The sequence below is a fragment of the Sapajus apella genome, unplaced genomic scaffold (genome assembly GCF_009761245.1).
Source record: "Sapajus apella isolate SASKATOON/1434 unplaced genomic scaffold, GSC_monkey_1.0 scaffold9, whole genome shotgun sequence".
Taxonomy (NCBI): domain Eukaryota; kingdom Metazoa; phylum Chordata; class Mammalia; order Primates; family Cebidae; genus Sapajus; species Sapajus apella.
The window spans coordinates 24,219,658-24,241,122 of NW_022436949.1; the positions used below are offsets into that span (position 1 = coordinate 24,219,658).

Consider the following 21,465-nt stretch of genomic DNA (forward strand, 5'->3'; position numbering starts at 1 on the left):
GGTGCCCAGAATTTCTATTTCTTTTCCTTCACCTGCATTGTGAGAGAGCATTACAATCTTTGATGTGATAGTAAAAATTAAATGACACTATTATAACATGGACAAATTCTCACACTCAAAAATCGTCCTGTGGCTTTATCTCATATATAACTCATATTTCTCCCCAAATATTCTGAAATATACATTTAAAAAAACAGTATTAGTCCAGGTACCTGTAATCCCAGTTATTTGGGAGGCTGAGGTGAGAGAATGCTTGAGGCCAGGAGTTTGAGACCAGCCTGGACAACATGGTGAGAACCTGTCTCTATAAAAATTAAAAAAAAAAAAATTAACCGGGTATGATGGCATGCACCTGTGGTCCCAGGTACTTGGGAAGCTAAGACTGGAAGATTGCCTGAGCTCAGGAATTGGAGGCTGCAGTGAGCTATGACAGCACCATTACACTAGAGCCTGGGAGACAGAGCTAGACTCCAGTCTCTAAAAAACAAACAAAAACATTATTGGTTGTAATGGTTAGTAACAATTTGCTCTTCAACAATTTTCTGTAACTACAGAAAGTTGGTGATTTTCTTAGAATTAATTCCACCTGTCCATAAATATTAGTAACAATTTGCTCTTCAACACTTTTCTGTAACTACAGAAAGTTGGTGATTTTCTTAGAATTAATTCCACCTGTCCGTAAATGTATAAAATTGTAAGGTCTACTTGTCTTCTATGCCACTGCCATGAAAGGGGTTTAGAATCAAGCCTCTGCTAAACCCTGCATCATTTGGCTTCATTTCTATAAAAATCTATTTTTCACACTTGACTCACAGTTCTTCATCTTACACTACAGTGTAAAAGTCACTATGCAATTAATGTGGTCTTAATTAAAGAACAAAAAAATTATTTTTATCTCCTTTAACTTGGAAAGTTATGAGCAGTCTATGCTTCTTTTATTGGATCTTCAAATATAGCTGAAGACATCAATCAGAGTGAATTGCCAAAGCAAATGCACATTTTCCACTTTTCTTAATCTGCAACTTTCTATTTTGCATTAAATATTAATATAGATTATTCAGATTAAAATCTTGGCTGCTCTGAGTGCAGTGGTGTTTCCTACTAATTGATCACAACCAGTTATAGATTTCTTTGTTCCTTTTCCACTTGCATTGCTTCACTTGACTAGCCTTAAAATAATAAGTAAATACATAAATACATAAATAAATAAAATCTTACTCTACCAAACCTGCTATGTGGCACTGTTTAATCAAATAAGAAAAATTTTATGAAACAACTAATAATATGGTTTATTTGGTGACTTGTACTGTACCACTTTGGAAAGATGTTTCTCTGAAGGCATGCATAGGTTGCAATTTTGAGTTATCTATCTGTAGTTGTTGGATTTTTAAGACTCTGGCTTCTTCCCCTTTCTCAGCTCCAAACCCATTCTTTCTCCCCTCATGCAAGCTAAGGCTCAAAAGATCTTGAGTGACAGGTGAGCAGAGCAAAGATGCAGTGTCTACAGCAACCAGGAGTTGAAAGCCAGGAGGAGTTGAAGATGTTCACCATAAGGCTGAGAAAAATAAATGTAATCACATTGTGTAGGTAGAAGCAGACTCGTATTTGTTTGTTAGAGCTGCATAACAAACTACCACAGAATGGGTGGCTTAAAGACAAATATTTTTGTTTCACAGCTCTGGAGGCTAGAAGTCCAAGATCAAGCTGTCAGCAGGGTTGGGTTGTTTCCTTCTGAGGCCAAAAGGGAAGTATCTGTGTCAGGCTTCTCTCCCTGGCTTGTAGAAAACCATCTTCAAATCATTAATGTGGCCCAAGATTTAAGAATCTGATCACTCCATTTATCCTCCACATAATGAATTGTTCATTCAAATTTTGAGTTGATTTCCCTTGTTTCTGTGATCCCAAAGGCCTAAATAAGGTCTTCGGGTAAACATTCAAGAATTGATTTCAGGTGGGCAGATGGCATCATTCCCAAATCTTGACTCTTCTGTAAATTAGTTAATTGGCCTTGGAAAATTGACTTTGCCTTTCTGAGCTCCAGATGCTGTCCTGCAGGACTTTCATGAGATCTGAATGAGATAATCCATGTAAAAACACAGTTAGTACTCCATGACACAAAATTAGTACTCATTAAATGTTAGCCAAAAAGAAGTTGATTAATGGGTACAAATATACAGTTTGATAACATAAATAAGACCTAGTATTAGATCAGTAGGATGACTATAGTTTACAATTATCGATTGTGCATTTCCAAATAGCTAGAAGAGAAGACTTTAAGTGATTCTAGCATACAGAAAAGATAAATAAAAGGTGATAGATAGCCCAAGTACACTGATTTGATCTTTACAAATTATATGAATGTATGAAATCATCACATGTACCCTGAAACGATGTACATCTATTAAACATCAATAAAAAAAGAAAAAGAAGATGAATGAGAATAAAAATTAGTGATTTCTTTTCAGATCAGATTTCCAAATCTTCCAAAAAGTTAGTTCTTTATTTCTCTTTCACAATGGAGTCCATGCTTCCATGTTTGATCCATGAGTTGTATGGATCAAATAGCTCAGTGTCAGGTATCCACTCTCCCATAGCCTGATGGGCCACAAATGACCATGTCTAAGGTTATGTATTGATTTTTGAATGTTTTAGTATTTTCTTATCTCCTGTCATTTCATTATAACTACATTATATATATATATAAATATATATATATGCTATATTTATAAAATACATATTTTTTTCTTTAGAGACCAGGACTTGGAAAATTTAATTGAAGTAAAATCTCATGTATCTGAAAATAAGAATGGAAGGTAAAGCTTATTATAATTCACTTTCTTTCTTACGAGTTCCATATGCATCTGCAAATATTGTATAGCCTTAGAAGATTATATATATTTTTATAAAGATTATATATGTAATATATAATTTGGATAGTGTGTGTTTATGTGTGTGTGTGTGTTCCAAATATAAAAGTTTACAGGGTGCTTGATAGCTAATAGGGAAAAAATTAACATAATTCTAAGCATGACTCAGGGCCTGCTGTTCTATTGCTTGGCGTAAATGGCATCACGGAAATTCAAAGCTCTTTGGGGCTGTGAAGATTTATTTTTACATCCTGTTGCTTGGTAAGCTTTCAGCAGTGCAGAAAGCACTCTGAGAATCTCTTCCTTGGATGCCTAGTGCTAAAAGAATGCACAGACTTATTACAGCCACAAAACAGGACCTAATTTTGAAATTTCTTTACACCATAGAGTATAATAGCTTTAAAATTGTGATAGCTTTTTGGCCATTATAAGACAGTTTAGGACAGGAGCTATACAGCTAGTGCTCGACTTAGGACCACGATTGGTTCCAACAGACCGGTCGTAACACGATTTGGTCATAAGTTGAGTAGGCTGTATGCATGCGGAGATGGTAGTGCTGCCGGAAGCTGGTCCGCACTGTCGTACGCCCAGCTGGGCAACGTTTCTGCTGCCAGACGCAGAGCAGTCGTGGCTAGTGATTGTGGTCGTAAAGTCGAATGGTCATAAGTTGCATAGGTCGTAAGTCGATCAATACCTGTACTTTGTTTTGGTCACAGACTGTATACTTTAGGAAGAAATAACTTTTCCATGTTTAGCAATTCTTACCCCTACATATTAGGGAATACTAAATATAATAGGTTACTATTTTCACCTTTGTAAGGTGCAGTTGCCTTTTCTATTAATTTTTTTATGTAAACAAATAATATTTTTGATATTGTCTACAGAGAATGGAAAAGCTAAAAGAGCTGGCTCACTTTTCTTTTTCATCTTGTCTATAAAAGTTTCTTGAATCCAACAAGTAGATAGTTTTTTTTTTATTTCTTTAATTCTTCAAATCATCTTCTTCCTTCTGTTTCTGACCTCGAGAAAGTCTTTAGGAGAATATGGGAGAATAAATTTTCAGTAGGATTTGCTTATCCTGGAAACACATGTACTATTTTGGGAATAGGACTGGGCTTACAATGAACTAATCTCATTCAAGCATTATTTGGAAGTGATTGAGGTAAAAAAAAATTACAAGTAAATTATTAAGTATAATTAAGGAATTTTCCGTTTGATTTGAGAAGCATTCCAGTTCCATTGGACCTGTTCATGAAATGGGATTTTATCAGATGGATTAATGAGGAAATGAAATTTCATGGAAGTTCAAGAGCAGGAATGGCAGCATTGCCAGGCCTCAGAGAGATTTCACTTGGGAGATTGTTCATTCTTGACCTGAGGAAGTTTGGAACCCTTGGACATTAACTAGAGTTCTTTATCATTAATGGAACTCAGCTAGTCACTGAGTATTGGCTTTTGTCCATCTTTTTCCTGCTCTTTCCTCTACCTATCCACTTCCTTATTCTCTTTTCTTCTGTTTGATAACAAAGAGTTTGTGTTGCCTCTCAGTTTTGGCTTTTTTGTAACTTCAGCTTACTCTAACTCTTAGGTTCTTTAATGAATCAAATTAAAAATATAAGAGTCCTGGAACAATCCGCTAAACTGAGACATGAACATATTCACTTTACATTGTAATTGGATGCCCAAGCAAATATATATTTTCTAATTTGATTAAGAAGGTAGGAGCCAAGGGGAAAGTTCCATTTTGCCCTCTAAAACTTCACTGAAAAACCAACTTCCAAAAGGCAGAGTCATTAGAGAGAAGGCATATAAATTTGTTTAACCTGTGATGGGAACCTTCAGAAGGAAAACCCCAAAATACAGGGGAAATTGTCCATTTAATACTTAGGTTCAATAAATTATAGAGAGCCAGGTAGAAATATGATTGGACAAAAAGAATATGACCCTAATGGCAAGAGACTGAGTGGGGAAACCAAGCAAGGCCTGTGTCCCTAGATTCTTCTTAGCCTCTTGAGCATGCCTTCCTTCCTTCTGGGTATGGGGCAGGATTCTTCTGGAATGGAGGCCTTATGATCTACAGTCAAACAAGGGAGGTCAGATAATTTCTATATGGCCAGTTTTTACACAGTAAGAAAGGTGAAGGGATAGTTAGAGTGATAATTTTAGGTTTTATGGCTGGCTTTGGGGAAAGGGGTTCTGGTTTGTATGACTTGCTTTGGGGAAGAGGATAGTTTATTTGGCTCTCCTTGGGGAAGAATGAGACTGAGACAGGAGGGCATGAGGTCAGAGAAAAACTTTTGCTTCTGAGCCTACTTCTGAGGTTTCCATTTTGGGGTATTGTTTTCTAAGACTCAACAGCAGTAAGTTTAAATGTTTTTATTTCAATTCTAAATGACAGAGTCTTTCTTTAAATGGTTTGTGACTATGAGTGAAATTAATTTCATAGATCCATTTCACAGATTTTAAGTATGCAGTATTTTTGAAATCATAGAAAGATAAGGTGGCCAATTTTGTTTACTTATTCACAAGCTGATGGCATTTGGATTGTTTCCACTGTTGTAAATTATGAATAATGTTGCTGTGAACATTCATATATGAGTTTTTGTGTGAAAACGTGTTTTCATTTCTCTTAGGTATATACCAGGAGTAAAACTGCCAGATTATAGAATAATTCTATGTTTAACCATTTGAGAAACTGATAGAGCGTTTTCAAAGGAGCCATACCATTTTATATTCTCATACGAGGGGTTTAGGTAAATCCTTTCTTTATTTTATTTTATTTTTTTTTGAGACGGAGTTTTGCTCTTGTTGCCCAGACTGGAGTGCAATGGTGCCATCTCAGCTCACCACAACCTCCGCCTCCTGGGTTCAAGCAGTTCTCCTGCCCCAGCCTCCCAAGTAGCTGGGATTGCAGGCATGTGCTACTATGCCCAGCTAATTTTGTATTTTTAGTAGAGACAGGGTTTCTCCATGTTAGTCAGGCTGGTCTTGAGCTCCCTACTTCAGGTGATCCACCTGCCTTGACCTCCCAATGTGCTGGGATTACAGGTGTGAGCCACTGAGCTCGCCGGTTTTAGGTAAATTTTCAAGGTGAATTTCTACTGCAGGGAACATTTTCTCAAGTGTAAATCCATTTGGAATTCTATAAGATTCAATACAATATTTGAGTTTGTATTTGTGGAGTCATTGTTTAATTAAGGTACAAAACTGTGACCATTGATTGGAAATTACAATTCAGCAATTTGTTTTAATGGAGGATAACTTCCTAACAATTAAGCTGTCAAGTTACATATGTTATGAGTCATGAGTTCTCCTTTACAAGAATTATTCAAGTCATTTGAGAGGAATACTTTGGCAGAGGTTCTTCTGTGACACTGGTTCCCAAACTTTTGGGTACATCAGATTCACCTGCTGTTCCAGGGACTACACTTCAAGAATCAGTGCTCTTTTGAATAAGATGTTGGACTTCCTAATTCTAAGGCAGTGATTCTCAACCTTGACTGTATATGAGACTCACTAGAGAACTTTAAATGTTCCCAGTGGCCAACCTGTACCCCAAACCAGTTAAATTAGAATGTCTGGATATAGGGCCCAGTGGCATTTTTAAAGGCACTGTGGACTGTTTCATTGGTTGCCAGTGTTGTCTCCCCAATTCTATTTCTATGGCTCTAAGTAAGAAAAAATTAGTCTTACAACTTACTAAGATAAAATTTTTGTTGTAAAATCTTTCACTATTCCATGAAAAACAAAGACTTGGCAGACTATCAGAGACCCTAGGAGACCAAAGAGACACCATGATTATATACATATGGTATCCTGGATTGGATTCTGGAACAGAAAAAAGTAACCAATGGAAAATCCAGAGAAATATGAATATAATATGTAGTTTCATTCATAGTATGGTACAAATATTAATTCTGTAGGTTTGACAACTCTGTTATAATTACATAAGCCTTAAGGGAATCTGGGTGAAGGGTATACAGGGACTCTGCATTATCTTTGCAATTTTTCTGTGCATTTAAAAATTACTCCAAAATAATGGTTTATTTTTTTAAATTATCATCCTCAAAGTCTACATGAAGCGCAAAAATCCATCAGTTTGTTGTCTCACATTCCAAACCTATCATTTGGTTTTGTTCACAATTATAAAAATTCAATATTCCATGAAGGCGTCGTTAATCACATTACAAACACAACTGAGAAAAGATACCTGTATTAGTCATCTTGGGCTGCTATAACAAAATACCACATAATGGGTGGCTTAAACAATGAACAATTATTTTCTTACAGCTCTGGAGGCTGGAAGCCAAATGCAAGTTCCTACCAGGATTGGTTTCTGGTGAGGCCTTTCATTCTGGCTTATAGATGGCCACCTTCTTCACTGTGTCCTCACATGGCCTTTCCTGTGTATACAGAAGGAAAGCTATCTCTGGTAGCTCTTCCTTTTCTATGAGAATTCCAGTTCTATGGGTTTAAGGCCCCACTCCTATGACCTCAGATGACCCTTATTACCTCCTTATCAACCCTGTCTCCAAATATAGTCATGCTGAAGGTTTGGGCTTAAACATATAAATTTTGGCGGAATACATCTCAGCCAATAACAGTACTGTTTGCAAATTACTTATCTCACCTGTTTGCAGATTTTGCAAACTGGTGATTTTTGATATTATATTGCTGAGGACAATGCAAATGCATTTCAAACTCACTGACAATCTCTGTCCTTTGAAGCTCTCTACTTGTTAAAGTTGGGTTTTGTATTGTATATTACATGATTTTAATATTTTCAAATGATTCTTAGCTAGATTTGTTACTCTTGGGATGACATATTCTAATAATCATGTTAGAAAACCTAATAATATTAATTCCACTTTCTCATCACTTAGTAGAATTTTAACTCAGCTGTATGTTTTGTGAAACATCTGCCTTAAAACCAGATGATTTTCTGTATGCGGGAGGTAATATGTGAACAAATGCTTTCCTCTTCTTTAAGAGCTATCTGGAAGTCAGCCTGTTTGAGAATCACAAGTTTTGATTAAGATTTAAACTCTCATTTAGGTTTTCATGTCTCTTCTATGTCAGAGTTTACTAACATGGAGGAGGAAAAGGAGTTATAATTTTCTCTATTCTTGCATTAACAATCTCCTCTCTTCCATAGGAAAAAGCAAATATGCCTACATTTTGTTAAGCATCATGACATTTTTAGATTAGCAGAAATCTAGGTCAGAGTTCTTCTGCCATCTTCAAAATATTGCCTTCCACCAAAACCAAAATGAAGACTGGAATTTCTCAAAGAAATGTTTGGATCATTTTCATTCAATTAATAAACTCTTAGATATGTTGTACATGGGAAGCTTTCTATAATGGCACTGCTGGTGTGAAAATGTTACAGGAACCAATTTCAGATGGTTTCTAACCTTGATAAAAAGGACAATGTTAGATAATGTGGCGTATACCTATAGATTATTCTTAAAGGCAAGGCAGAGGTTTCTGTAGAGGAAGTAAAATAATACATGTATTTTATTTGTGTTATCTGTGCAGAAGCCAGGCAAATACAAAGAGATTCACATTGTAAAATATGTTAATTAAGAAGAATTTCAATAAAACAAAAAACTTCTAGTGACCTTGATTTGAAGTGCCAAATACTTGTGTTTGCTTTCTCAGGCTAGATGGCCAAGTCAATGGGTTCACCAATGCTCTACACAACCAGTCCACAAGAATCCCTTCCTATGCTTATGAAGCCAGAAACAATCTCAGGTACAGTGGCCAACTGCAGAGTAAATGACAGGACTGTTCTCCTTTTGTTTTTTGAAAATATCCCACATCCAACTGACCCTTCCTTTGAAATGCAGAAATTTCTAATTTTATGTGCGGGTTACCTGTATAAACAGCCTTACATAAAAGTGTTGAGTTAGTGACTCTGTCATTGTGTGACATCTGGATAGGAAAGTATCAAACCTGATTTTCCCCTAAAAAGCCTATAATTTAAATAAGCATGATTGTGACATTAGTGTGACATTCTTTAGGTATATCTAAAGGCTTTATTAAATCAGATATTGTCAAGGTAGCTAATTTAACTCTACTTTTGGTTTGAGGTTTATGAAGAAAGTTATGGTTTGGAAATATAAACGGGACATCAGAGAAAGAGACACTATAACATACACAAATATTGAAAAATAATCTTCGTGCTCTACAAAAGAATTACCTAGTGCCCAAGTTTTGTACAATACTCTGGAAGTAAACCAAGACAATGGAAGTTAAAAACAAAATGGAAACAAAAAAATGGTTGCAGTGGTGTGTTACTACCACTCTAACATTCATGTTTCAACCATTATAGTTCAGAAGGAACATATGTGCATTACATTTTGCATTGAATTAGAAAATTGCCTTGTTTTTGTTATCCCTGCAAATAAGCTTTAAACATGAAGTAAAATGATTTGTTTTGCAGCTCTAACACTGGCCCCAAGCAGGAAGGACCAAAGGATACTGTTGTGTACACAAGAACATATGTGGAGAATAGGTATTCAAAGTTTATTTAAAACATTCTGCTTCATTTTGTAATTTTGAAAGGATCTATGCTTAATAAGAGATGCTGTTTTTTTAGGGTGTGCTTCTTTCAAATAGAAGACCATTTATGAGTATATTGAGTTCTACATATATAATTCTCTATAATGTTTCTGATATTATATACTTGGGCTATAAATAATTATAGCCATTAGATGAACTCAATAATATTTTAATATAACAGAGGTATACATAATAGAATTGCCATTTGAAAGTTCTCACATAAATGTATATAACTATATGGTTAAAATAAGCTTTATAAAATTGCACAACTATTCCTATACTAATTTGGAGTTCTACTTGAATTAAATGATTCTATCTACTGTTGTTTACCTCCAATCTAAAATAAGGGGTATAACTTTGAGTAGTGTATCGTAGCCCAAGTTATAGGAAATTGATGTCTCACTTGAAATCTGCTGCTTGGAGTGATGGATGTTGAGGAAAATGTAAACCAAGGTCAGGGCTCAATAATTCATTTGGTTTTCAAGGAATATAAAACAAGAATTGCCCCAGCTGTGCAGTACAGTAATGGTAGGGCACACAAATTCTGGTATACACAACCCATATGTTAATCCAAGCCCATTTCAAAGATATCTCAGAGCAGAGTATTCAGGGAGGCTTCTGTGTGGAAGGCAGTTGTGACAGGGATCCAGGAAATTCAATACATGTCAGGAGGTGAGCAGTCTTCCAAAAAAGGTTTCTCAAACCCATGCATAATTTACCTTGTAAAATGCAACATCAACACTGATTTTTTTCCTTAATCCAATTCTCACTCTTTCGTGTGTTCAAGTCAGCGATTTTTGCTGTCTTTCAATTAAACAAAAAGTTAAAAATTTCAGAGTAAATTTTAAAGTAGCAAGTAGTTACTAAATCTGAAATAGATTGATAAAAAGATATATAATATCAAATAGTATCATAGTAAAGGCAAGGCATGAAATATTGGGGAACAATAACATAGGCATTTTCTTCTATATTTACATAGTAATCTCTCATATTTGTATCTTTATAAAATGTCACATCAATACATTTTGATTTTTAAAGAAATGTCTTATGGGAGCTAATGCCAAACAACTACAATATTGATTTTTGAATAATGAATGATTTTTTTAAGAATTAGGAATATTCTGCTAAACATCATACTCTGGATTTTTTAATTAATTTGATAGATGGATAAAATAATATTAACTTGATTCATAGAAGTACCAAGACTAAAACATACTTATTTTATTGTAATGACTATAGTTTATTTTTTAACTGCATACTATATACCATGTACATATGTATATGTGTATCATGTTCACATACAGAACAGTAATTCTCAAAGCATAGTCTCTGGGCCAGCATCATGAGCATGACCTGGGAACTTTTTAGAAATAAAAATTATTTGGCCTCACTCCTGCCTGCTTAGTCAGAAACTCTGCAGCTACAGCCCAGGAACTTGTGTTTTAACAAACTCTTCAGGTGTTTGTGATGTGAATCCGAATTTGAGCCTCATTATTATAAACAGAAAATATGAATAGTGTGGCATATCAGGCTAATAGTCTGTTGACTAGAAACCTCTGGAAGGATTGGCTGCCTCCTGTACCTTAACCTAGCAAGGATGGTGATATACCTCAGACACCCTTAAGTTCCCTAAAATCTGCATTGACAGGCAGTGTGGTACAATACCGAGTCCCTAGAGTCACATTTGAGGTTAAATCCTTCTTTGTCATTTCCTAATCATGTAGCTTTAGTGATGTTGCTCTTCTAGTCTCAGTTTCCTCGTCAATAAAATGGGAATCGTGATATGTGCATCCTGCATAAATATATGCAAATCCTTATTTAGCATTGTAGAATTATATGTTTCATATAGTAGATGTTAGTTCTGAAGGCAGTCTGCCTACAGAAAATTTGGAGAGAGAGGGTCATGAAGTTATCACTCATTGTATGAAATAAAAGAAATATATTGCTTCTATTCTTAATATATTTCCAGGTGGCATAAGTACTTGGGAAGCAATTATGGGAGCCAGCTGGTTAGGACATTACAGATTTTATTTGTCTTCAGGAAAGAGTGGTGTTTAAAAACTGGGACAATCTACATAATAGAAAAGAAAAAACTTTAAAAAATTATACGTCTCTTGCTTTCATTCTAAGTTATTATTCTTGGAAATATTCAAGTAAAAATAAAAATCTTTTGTGCTTTCTTTAAAAGTTCAAGAATCTCAGTTTCTCCCTGGGAATGGTGTATGTGTCTATGTTCTTGCTCTGTTTGTGCTTTGTGATTTCCTTTATCTACGTTACATTCTGTGTAGCTTTCTTTAGTAAACACATGAGGTGCAAGTATACATTTCATGAAAGATGTGGACTTCTTTTCCTGCTCACACTTGTTTCTGTATGCCTTACCCTCTCATTTATTTTGATGTATATGTCACTTTGGGGGTGACTTGTGTGTCAATATTTCAATAGATTAAAAAAAGGTGTCAGTACATCATCCTGGCTTGTAACATACACAAAAATAAAATATTATGAGGCTTCATGAGACAGTGTGAGTGTGTTTTCTTATCTGCATAAGGAAAATCGCCTGATTCTCACATGTGCATATATGTTTGTTCCTAGTAAATCACCCAAGGATAGCTATCACGAGAATGTCTCTGGAAAATATATACAAACTGTTTATTCGACTTCTGATAGGTGAGTATGTCTTTATTTCCATACATAAAAAGTACATATACATGCACACACATTTATATATACATCTTGCTGTCCTTTGTACTTAGAGATGGTTCCACTTATGTTTCTTGTCATGAATGTGCATGGACAGAACAAAGTGCAACTCAATAACGACAACTTCTGCATCCAGGAATTTGTTTCTTGGCTTCCTGGCTATTGCTGCTGCCTGATTTTGATGCACATTATCAAAAGGCCTTTCTGTGCCTTACAGCTGCCTCCCAGGCCAGCCCCTCTGCTGCTAGTGATCCCCAGGAGGCCCCAGGACTGCCACATTATTAGCGTTTAGGCTTCATTGCATCCATAGACTGTGCCCTCAGCCCTCCCTCCTTGTGTTTTTTTGCAGCCTTCTTGGCTTACAAACAGCCATGCAGATATGCTGCTGTGACCCACTCTGGGCCCAAGCTCAGTTCCCAGGAGTGGAGTATGATGCATATTGATTGAGTGCTGGTGAACTGGCCCTGTTCCAGGTTTTTGCTGTTAGTGATCCTCTTTTACTGTTTAATGTTAGTGGGTCACGTAGGTGACATTCAATGAGAGTATGACCTGCAGATTTTCAATGGAGTAAACGAATCATTTCAACCCAAGCGCTAGAAACAAGTCGTCATAGAAATGTCTGATATTCCACTGGTGGTGTTTCTTTGTAGCAGGGGCTGGAGGTATGACCCCAGCCAAGGTAGAGACATATCTTATTTTCATGTGAAGTCTCAGCTTCTAACACAGTGCTTGGCACCTAATGTGTACTCAGTAAATGGGTTTTTTTTGTTTTTGTTTTTTTTTTTGAAAACAGGAACCTCTGTTCCATTTTCTAAGGGAAACATGGATGAACCAGGCATCAAAATTATATCTCTTTCTTGTGACTTTTCCAATATTTGGTCCATAGCAATGCTTTGTTGAGTGTCTTGCCTATAAGTCACACCTCTTTGAGCAGTAAAGTCATCAACACTAGCATTAGAACTACAGATATCATCTGGATAACCAATTAAAAAACAACAGAGTGAGGTTTTTCTTAATGCTTCGAAAAGATCTTTGACTAAATGTATGATCTTAATAAAGATGATACCAACATCAATGCATTTCCTGAGCTTGTATTTTTATTGTTAAAAGGGAGGAAAACTTTCTTCATAAAAGTATTGCTGTTAATACAAAGACTTCAAATCCTGTTCCTAAAGCGGCTTTGAAATTTTTCTTAGTCATCACTGCAGAATTCAATTCTCTATGAGACCAGTTGGTTATACAACGTTTACTGTTGATAGTGTGTAAAATTAGCAATGTTCTTACAGTTCTCATCTAAGCATGTCAATCCTGTTTAAAGTGGTTTCTCATGTAACGGGATGAAGTCCAAGTTCTTTTGCACATTCTCCATGGCCCTTCAGAACCTGCTCCTGCAGAATATTCACTGATGCTCAGTCCCTCCAAATACCCTCCCAGAGTAGCATATTTGTATGTTCTGTTTACTCTGTTTGGAATTCCTCTACCATTCCTTCATCCCCACCCCACCAAGCCCACCTTGAGAGCTCTTTCCTCTTCAAACAACACATACAGCACTTTTTTTCTGACAAGGTGTTCCTGACTTCACTCCAGGGGTTAGTGGTTCTCTTGGCTCTGCTCTCTTCACTCTTTCCATATCCTGTATTCCACTGCGATCATTACATCATGCGTCTTTACGTCGTGCAGTGGAAAGAGCGCTTTGTCAGAGGAGACTGTCTCACCACTCTTTGTATTTGCAGCTCCTAGATCAGTGCCTGTGGAATGAATGAAGGAAACAGAGCACCTATTTTCTACTATAGAAGTGCTTTCAGTCTTAAGTGGGAAATTAAAGTGTATGCATACATATGTGTGTGTGTTTATGGATAATCTGTAGGAAAATATTTGCCAGGTAGCTATAAGCAAGTGGGTACAGAACAAATGAAAGCAGAAAATATTTATTTATATACATGAGATTTAGAAAGAGGTTTCTAGAATGATTAAAAGTATAAAGCTAGATAAAGCTTATCTACTCTAACGCCTTTCTTCTCCCACTTCTTTTCCCTCCTTTCATTTTCTCTCCTCTCTGCTCCTACTTCTGGGCTTGGTAATAGGTTAGTGTTTCCTGGGTACTGCTAACTCATTTCAACACAATGAGCGCAATAGATCTTGACTCATTGTGTTGGGACCACACTGCCTCCAGTCATATCCTTACTCTTCCACTCACTAGTTTCATGATAGTGGCATATTACTTATCCTTCTGTGCCTCAGTTTCCTTTTTACTAAAATGATGATAAAAATAATAATATTGGCTTGTCAGTAATGTTATAAAGAATAAATGAGTTTATGTAAGTAAAGTGCAGAGAAAAGTGTACTGCACATGTCATATAAAGAACTACATAAATATTGGCTGCTTAATTTCACTACTCCATTACATATCCTACTCTGGAAATGTCAGGCCTGCATGCTAATCCCCTGAAACTAGTACGCTCCGCAGGATGCTGTTTAAGACAGTCCTAAGACCTTACAAAAGGAAAAGGATCCTTTCCTAAGATTCTGGTGTGACTCAAGATGTTTTGGATTCTGCTGATCACATCTACAGATCATTTACTGTTAGACATCATTTTAACAAATATTTCATATTTGTTATTTAATAAATAATGTAACTCTCTTTTCTTCCCCATCAAATTTGTGGTGGGGTTATATCTTGCTGGAGAGCATAAATTTTGTCATGGGAGGTATTCTTACATCCTGAGTCTTACGGTGGCACCTTGAGGAGTGTTTTGGTGACTCTGGCCCCTACAGTCCCATCATTTTGTGAGTTTATCAACATGCTCTTGAATGGATTTCTATTTTGGGCCTATTGAATATTTTGAGAGTTGAAAACGTATATTAATCTGCAGCATAATTTTTCCATGTAATCTGTAACATGATATATGTAAGTTAATAATTAAAAACCCTCAACTACTTCTGAGGAGTACTTGAGATATTCCCTGGTTCAACTAGGACACTGAATACCTTTATCCCACCCAGATGCACTCGTGATTTCTGATGAATTAATAATTTGAGACTTTCTTTCATGTTAATTACTTGATATCATTTTGAGATAACTAGAAGAGTCAATTCTATTACTAGAATAAGTAAACTCCAAACTTTCCTTGATTTTGTGAAATTTTCTGAAGTATCGTCAGATACTTTCAGATATCGTCGGATACTGTTTCCACATGAGTTTATAGGGAATACATCTGTCTTTTGTATTATGGCAAATTTATTTTTAATTGCTTATGTCTCTATAGGTCTGTCATTGAAAGAGATATGTGCACTTATTGCCGAAAACCCTTGGGTGTGGAAACTAAAATGATTTTAGATGAATTACAAATTTGCTGCCATTCTACTTGCTTTAAGGTAAGGATGTGTTTATTTCACTTAACTAAATAAAAAATTGCATAATGACTGGAATAAAAATAATTGTTTAATGAAATGCATGAGATGAAGCAAAAGCTTTCAGAAGCACTGTCAGCCACATTAATAATACACTACTTAAATATTTCTGGGTTCTTCAGCATAAACCTCAAAGATTTGTAATTACGATCTTGGCTTTAGGCTTAGAGTTGATTACTGACACATTTATTCACCCTTACCCTAGAGATTTAAATCTGTGGAAAAAACTCCCTCTTGGTCTTTTTATAAAAGTTTTTACAACACTTTACTAAATTATGCATTACAGAAAATATGTGATGAAATCAAAACAAGAAAATAAATTTTTGAGAGGAAAGCTAGCAGTTTCTTACATCACAAAATTAGGAGCAATGGGTTTAACAATATGTGAAAGTCAGTCTGCTTTGAGAGCATAATTAGTTAATTGTGGCTCAATAAATAATAATAAAGCTTTCATTAGTAGACTAAAGCTTCATTGTCTGTGCTTTCTTAGGATGTTTCTTTGCATTCTCGCCATAACGTTGGGTAGGTCAACATCATTGTTTCTGGTGTAACTGAAGCACTAAACAGGAATCTGAAGACCTGAGTTCTAGTCTTGCCTTTGCTTGTAACTGTGTGACTTTGGACAACCACCTAAATTACCTTGCCTCAGTTTCCCTAACTGTAAAATGAGGTATTGACTAGACTAGTGGATCTCAATCTTGTCTGCACATCATAATCATCTGGGGAGATGAGGAAAAGAGAGAATGATCCAGAGCAACCCCAGTTAAATCATGAATCTTAGAGGTGATTATCGGGCATTGATATTTTTAAAAAGCTCCTTTATTAATCTAATGTGCGGTCAGTTGGAGAAAAAATGGCCCAAATATATAGGTTCTTTCTAGTGCAATATTCTACAGTTGATACAAATTATTAAATCCACTCAAAGAATGAAATACTTTGTCAATTGATTGCTTCTATTACAATGACCTTCAAATGGTGACACAAAGCAGTCAGAAATATAGTAACTCATTTTGAGCAAAACATTTCAATTTTAGAGCATAATATATAGAATCCTATATAAAAATATAATTTGCAGGTTGTATAATTAGTTATGAGAACATGAAGTTGCTTTTAGTTATGAAATATATTCAATTAAACAAAATTTAGCCTGTAGCTTTTTATTTAAAATTACTATACAGAAAAATATAAAACAAGAATATTCTCCTGATCATCACTTTTGGTAAATATTTTCATTTATTATATTTTAGATCATTTATTTCTATTTTTAATGTAATTTCAATAAAATATTCCCAAGAATAAAAACAAACATCTTCACACTCTTAGAAAAATACTGATTGTTCTATAGCCATAGCAATAGCGAGTCACATTAACTGGTTTAGACATGTCCAATTAATCAACAACTGTTTACTTCAATGAATTTGCTTCTGAAAGCCAACCAATCAGTGACAGCCTCATGCTTGGAAGTCAGCCAATCAGCAGTGGACAGATCTAAAGCAGAGGTCAGCCTTTCCTACCTCTAACCAGTACTACTTAAAATAAACTTTTTCTCAGACCCAGTCAGATCAGCAGTTCATTTCACTCATGAGATTGTGCCTGGACAGCATAATTAGCTCTCCCTTAAGTTAGCGAACAATAAATGCAGCTTTGTGTTTTCGTTTGAGATATTTTGTCATCTTGTCCTTGGCATAAACAATTTTGGGGCATTTATACTCCACTGTGAGTGAAGTAGTAAAATCCAGTGGTAGACATCCCTTAAAACTTCCTTGATGGCAGAGATATGATGTGAGAATTTATCTGAAAAGTTCAGCACTTGGATTATAGACAAGTACACTCTTCATTGCCCTGTGTTTTCTCTTGAGTCTCCATCTGAGCATTGCTGTGAAAGACAGTGCTGAATGAACTGAAAGGACTTTTCTATGTTTGTTTCTCTAAAAATCAAGATTTCATTTACAATAAAAACTTTGCGTATATATTTTTTTCTTTAGTGTGAAATATGCAAGCGGCCTTTGGAAAATCTACAAGCGGGTGACAGTATTTGGATTTATAGACAGACAATACACTGTGGACCTTGCTACTCTAAAATTATGGGTAAGTGTTACACTCTGTAAGCATTTATCACTTTTGTTAATGTTAATGAACATTTGGTATCATTTAAAATGCTGTATTTTAATAAAGTAAAACATTTTATTAATTATATTTAGTTAAGAATTCAGCCACAGATATTTATACTATGGTAGTATTTTGTTTAATGGTACGAAATCAGTCAACTTTTATATTGTCTTCTGGTATCAGATTAGATATAGATACAACTAAACAAAAAGGTAATTTATTTTAGAAAATTTTCCATTTTTTTCCCAAACACAAAAAGATATTGTCTACTCACATAATTGTTTAAATTGAAGTCCATAGTTATAAATGACCTTTATGTTTACACTTCACAACTGTATAATTTTTAATCTAATTTGGTTATTGCATTAAATGGTTTTTAATATTACCTTTAAATTCTGTGTAATTCCATAAAAATATAACATTTAAGTTTTTTATCCATTTAAGATGAATGTTACTATAAATTGCAGTCTTAATTAGCATATATAATGTGAGAAAAGGATATTGAGGACCTGTGTTTTTAACTAATATTTTCTATAAACTACGTATGAAAGGTTTAAAAGCTAATTTAAGAGATGTTGCTCATTGTAGGCAAATTAGCAAAATTAAGTCCTGTGAAACTTGACTTGTTTTCAGAAGCTACTATTCACATTTTACTTTTAGATTCAATAGTTAGTAGATAAAATAATCAAAATGATATTGAAAAGATGGTCTACAGTACTATGTGAAAGGCACTTTTTTCCTGCTGTCTTGTTGATATAATGAATGAAAGAGGAACACTTGGAACTCTTATGGGAGATCCAAAGTATGGAATTTAATGACAAATGTGTGGTATTAATGAGCAACTGGCAGACTACATCTGGAAAATGCCTTGAAAAAATATCAGAAACTCATGTTCCATCAAGCTGCAGAATCAATTATAAGAGCAAACCTAATTATGCTCATATTTGCCTTCTATTTTCTGCTTCCCCCAGAGAGTTCTCATATTCAATTTTCTTTCTGATTTAGCAATCTTATGATGATCTAATGTGATATCATGGGTCTTGATGTGCATAGTGGTAGCTCTAACATTTTTATTTTCCTAGGAGTTCATGATATGGCTTAGGGGGTGTGATTACCAAAAGACTCAGAAGTTTTTGTGTCTTCCCCCCATATGTACTCCCTAGGCATTGCATGTTTTATAGTACATACAAGTTGTCAGGAGATGACTCGCAGACATCTCATAAAACACAGTATGACCAAAAGCCACAGTGATTATTTCAGAAGTGGAAGGAAAAGTGGAATCTTTAATTCACCACTACCCTATGGGTGAATAATTGTGAATCTTAATGATGAGCTTGTTTTTGTACTGAATTTGCTCATCTAACCTTTTTTTTTTTTTTCTTTTTCAGCAAAGTGGATTTCATAACTCTGGCACATGGAAATCAAGATGAAAAGTTCTCATTAAGGAATTAAAAGTTACAAGTTTTATCTTAATATGTAATCTAGAAAAGCTTTCACATTGAAGATCAACTCATATAAAATTAACAATTCTGCTATTGTATAAGTAATCTAATTGTTTTCAATAAGGTCACACACATAAAAAGAGGCATCTGCTCTCTGGCTAGCATTAGCAATAATTTCAAATGACTCCAGTAACCAATGTCAAAGGAATGATGCTTCTGATAAGCAGAGAGCATTATCACTCCAACCAGGTCCATTCATGCTCCGTATGTTGGCTGTGGGTGGTGGTTTCCATTAAAGCCAAGTTTCTCATTTCCTCACCTTTATTTCTCTAAGAATTCAGATTCATAGACATTGTTGACATCCTGAAGAACTCACAAGGAAGCAAGATATGCTTCCTTCATCTGTAAAACAAATACTACCAGCAATTTTCTCATATAGTTTGACAGAAAGTTGTTAACATAAAAAGTTTTTGGACCTTAAAAATCACTAAACTTTCCAGATCTCTGTGCTATTATTTGTAACATAAGGGAGATTGGATAAAATGATGTCTAAGGTCCCTTTTGCTTCCCAAATTCTCTGATTATAAAGCAGGTTTTAGTTTGTGCTCTTTGGAAACATATATACATATATGCTTGTTAAGCCTATTGAACTAGAAAAGACGTATCAACAATTTAAATTTAGTGTCATTGTTTAATAACAGACAAAGTGTTTGAAAACTTTTAAAAACAGAAACAGATTTATGGGTAAAAGATAAAATCATATGACATGTATACCTTACATGTTATCATTTGTTAAATTTCAAAAATCTGGATATACACATAATCTATTAGAAGTAATGGTTATGGACTAAAAAGATAAGTTCTTTAGCTTGTTATATATACTCATATTACATAGCACTATATTTATGAAAGGCTTATAAAAATAAAATGAACTATCAGTTACATAGAATCTTTATGTGAAGTATTTGTAAATATAATTCACTAACATTGATTTTGTCAATTATAGTGATCATAATCTATTATATTCTCTGTTGCATTGTGTAACTTATTTTTAACTGCTCAAGCTATAGATTTTATTTTTAAGGAACTTTGCTGAAGAAATTGAACATGTAATAATTATGTGAGGAACTAGTATTATTAACAGTGAGAAACTGAACTTCTAAACTATTTTATGTGCAGATAGAAACTGTTTCTAGAAAAAAGATGTGTGGAACATTGAAGTTGGGGCGGAATTCTAGAGAAGTTTTAAGGCAGTTGTGGAAAACAGCTAGAAACTAGGGAGATTAAAAGATTATCATGTATTTTCCAAATGTTAATACATTTGGAATTATTCTCCTGTGTAATAATTTCATGCATCTGTTCCTCTTACAGCCTGGTTCACAAAGTGTTAAACACAAAATGCTTATCAAAATACAGCAATGTATAATTGTTGTCCTATGAAGAGGGAGCCAGGAAAAACAATTAATAATGATTTTATATTCATTAATTCATGCTTGATGAGAAGCAGTTGTAATTGAGCCACATGTTTTATTGTTCTTTTATTACATGCTATCAGAGTGATCAAAAGAAATAATTTTCTCAGAGTTGAAATTGGCTGCAGAAAAGGATGGATGAAATAGTATCCCTCCCTTTCATATAAAGCATATTAACATCTCAATGCTTTTGTAGTAATTAAAATCATCTGAATATCATTTTAAAAGCATAAAAACCTAAAAGGAACACACATCTCATTTTTCTATAGCTGTTTAATGATTCCTGTCTCCTACAATAATGTAGTAAATCAAACCAAAAGCTGTTGTAAAGATGGAATGGACGTGAAGTGGAGAAAGAAGGGCTTCTGATTCATCAAGCTCCTTCATTATGTCTGATTCATCAGGATCACTTCATTATGTCTGGGTTTATTCTCACTATAGGAGTGACAGACTCCTGAAACAACTTACAAGATCTCACTTTTTGCAGGCTATTATGTTATGATTGGCACACTTTTCCTGGGCACAATTGCCTAAATCTAGGGATACTAGGTCCTGAATTCTATCATCAATAAAAAGATGTCTCTGAAAGAGAATGAATACCTTCATCATGACAATATCCTCCTTAAAAAAGAGTCAAAGACGTATAATAATCTCAGAAATAGTATAGTGTAAAATGACATTCTCTCTTTTAATAAGGCCAAGAAATAAGATTTTATTCAAGAAGTAATATGTATATCTTAATGGTTTGATTACAATCACTCAATTTATTAGATCTGAGTGATGAGATGGTCCAGCTCTCACTGTTGTGCATTCCCTGACTTATTTACTGTGATAGAAAATTGTGAGCATTTGGAACATTCAGCCTGATAAAGAGCTCTACCAAAACAAGTGACTGTTGGG

General features: G+C 34.7%; 1 protein-coding gene across 2 annotated transcripts in view; it reads left to right on the top strand.

Annotated features, from left to right (window-relative positions):
• Positions 1 to 21,170, top strand: part of SCEL (sciellin) — a 107,396-nt gene extending 86,226 nt beyond the window's left edge. For both annotated transcript variants that reach the window (XM_032277431.1, XM_032277432.1), the window contains 7 exons: positions 2,751 to 2,813; positions 8,529 to 8,621; positions 9,313 to 9,384; positions 12,024 to 12,098; positions 15,398 to 15,506; positions 17,528 to 17,630; positions 19,040 to 21,170. In XM_032277431.1, the coding sequence (XP_032133322.1) occupies positions 2,751 to 2,813; positions 8,529 to 8,621; positions 9,313 to 9,384; positions 12,024 to 12,098; positions 15,398 to 15,506; positions 17,528 to 17,630; positions 19,040 to 19,056 (532 nt within the window). In that variant the 3' untranslated portion in view covers positions 19,057 to 21,170. The remainder of the gene's footprint in view (positions 1 to 2,750; positions 2,814 to 8,528; positions 8,622 to 9,312; positions 9,385 to 12,023; positions 12,099 to 15,397; positions 15,507 to 17,527; positions 17,631 to 19,039) is intronic.
• The last annotated feature ends 295 nt before the right edge of the window (positions 21,171 to 21,465 follow it).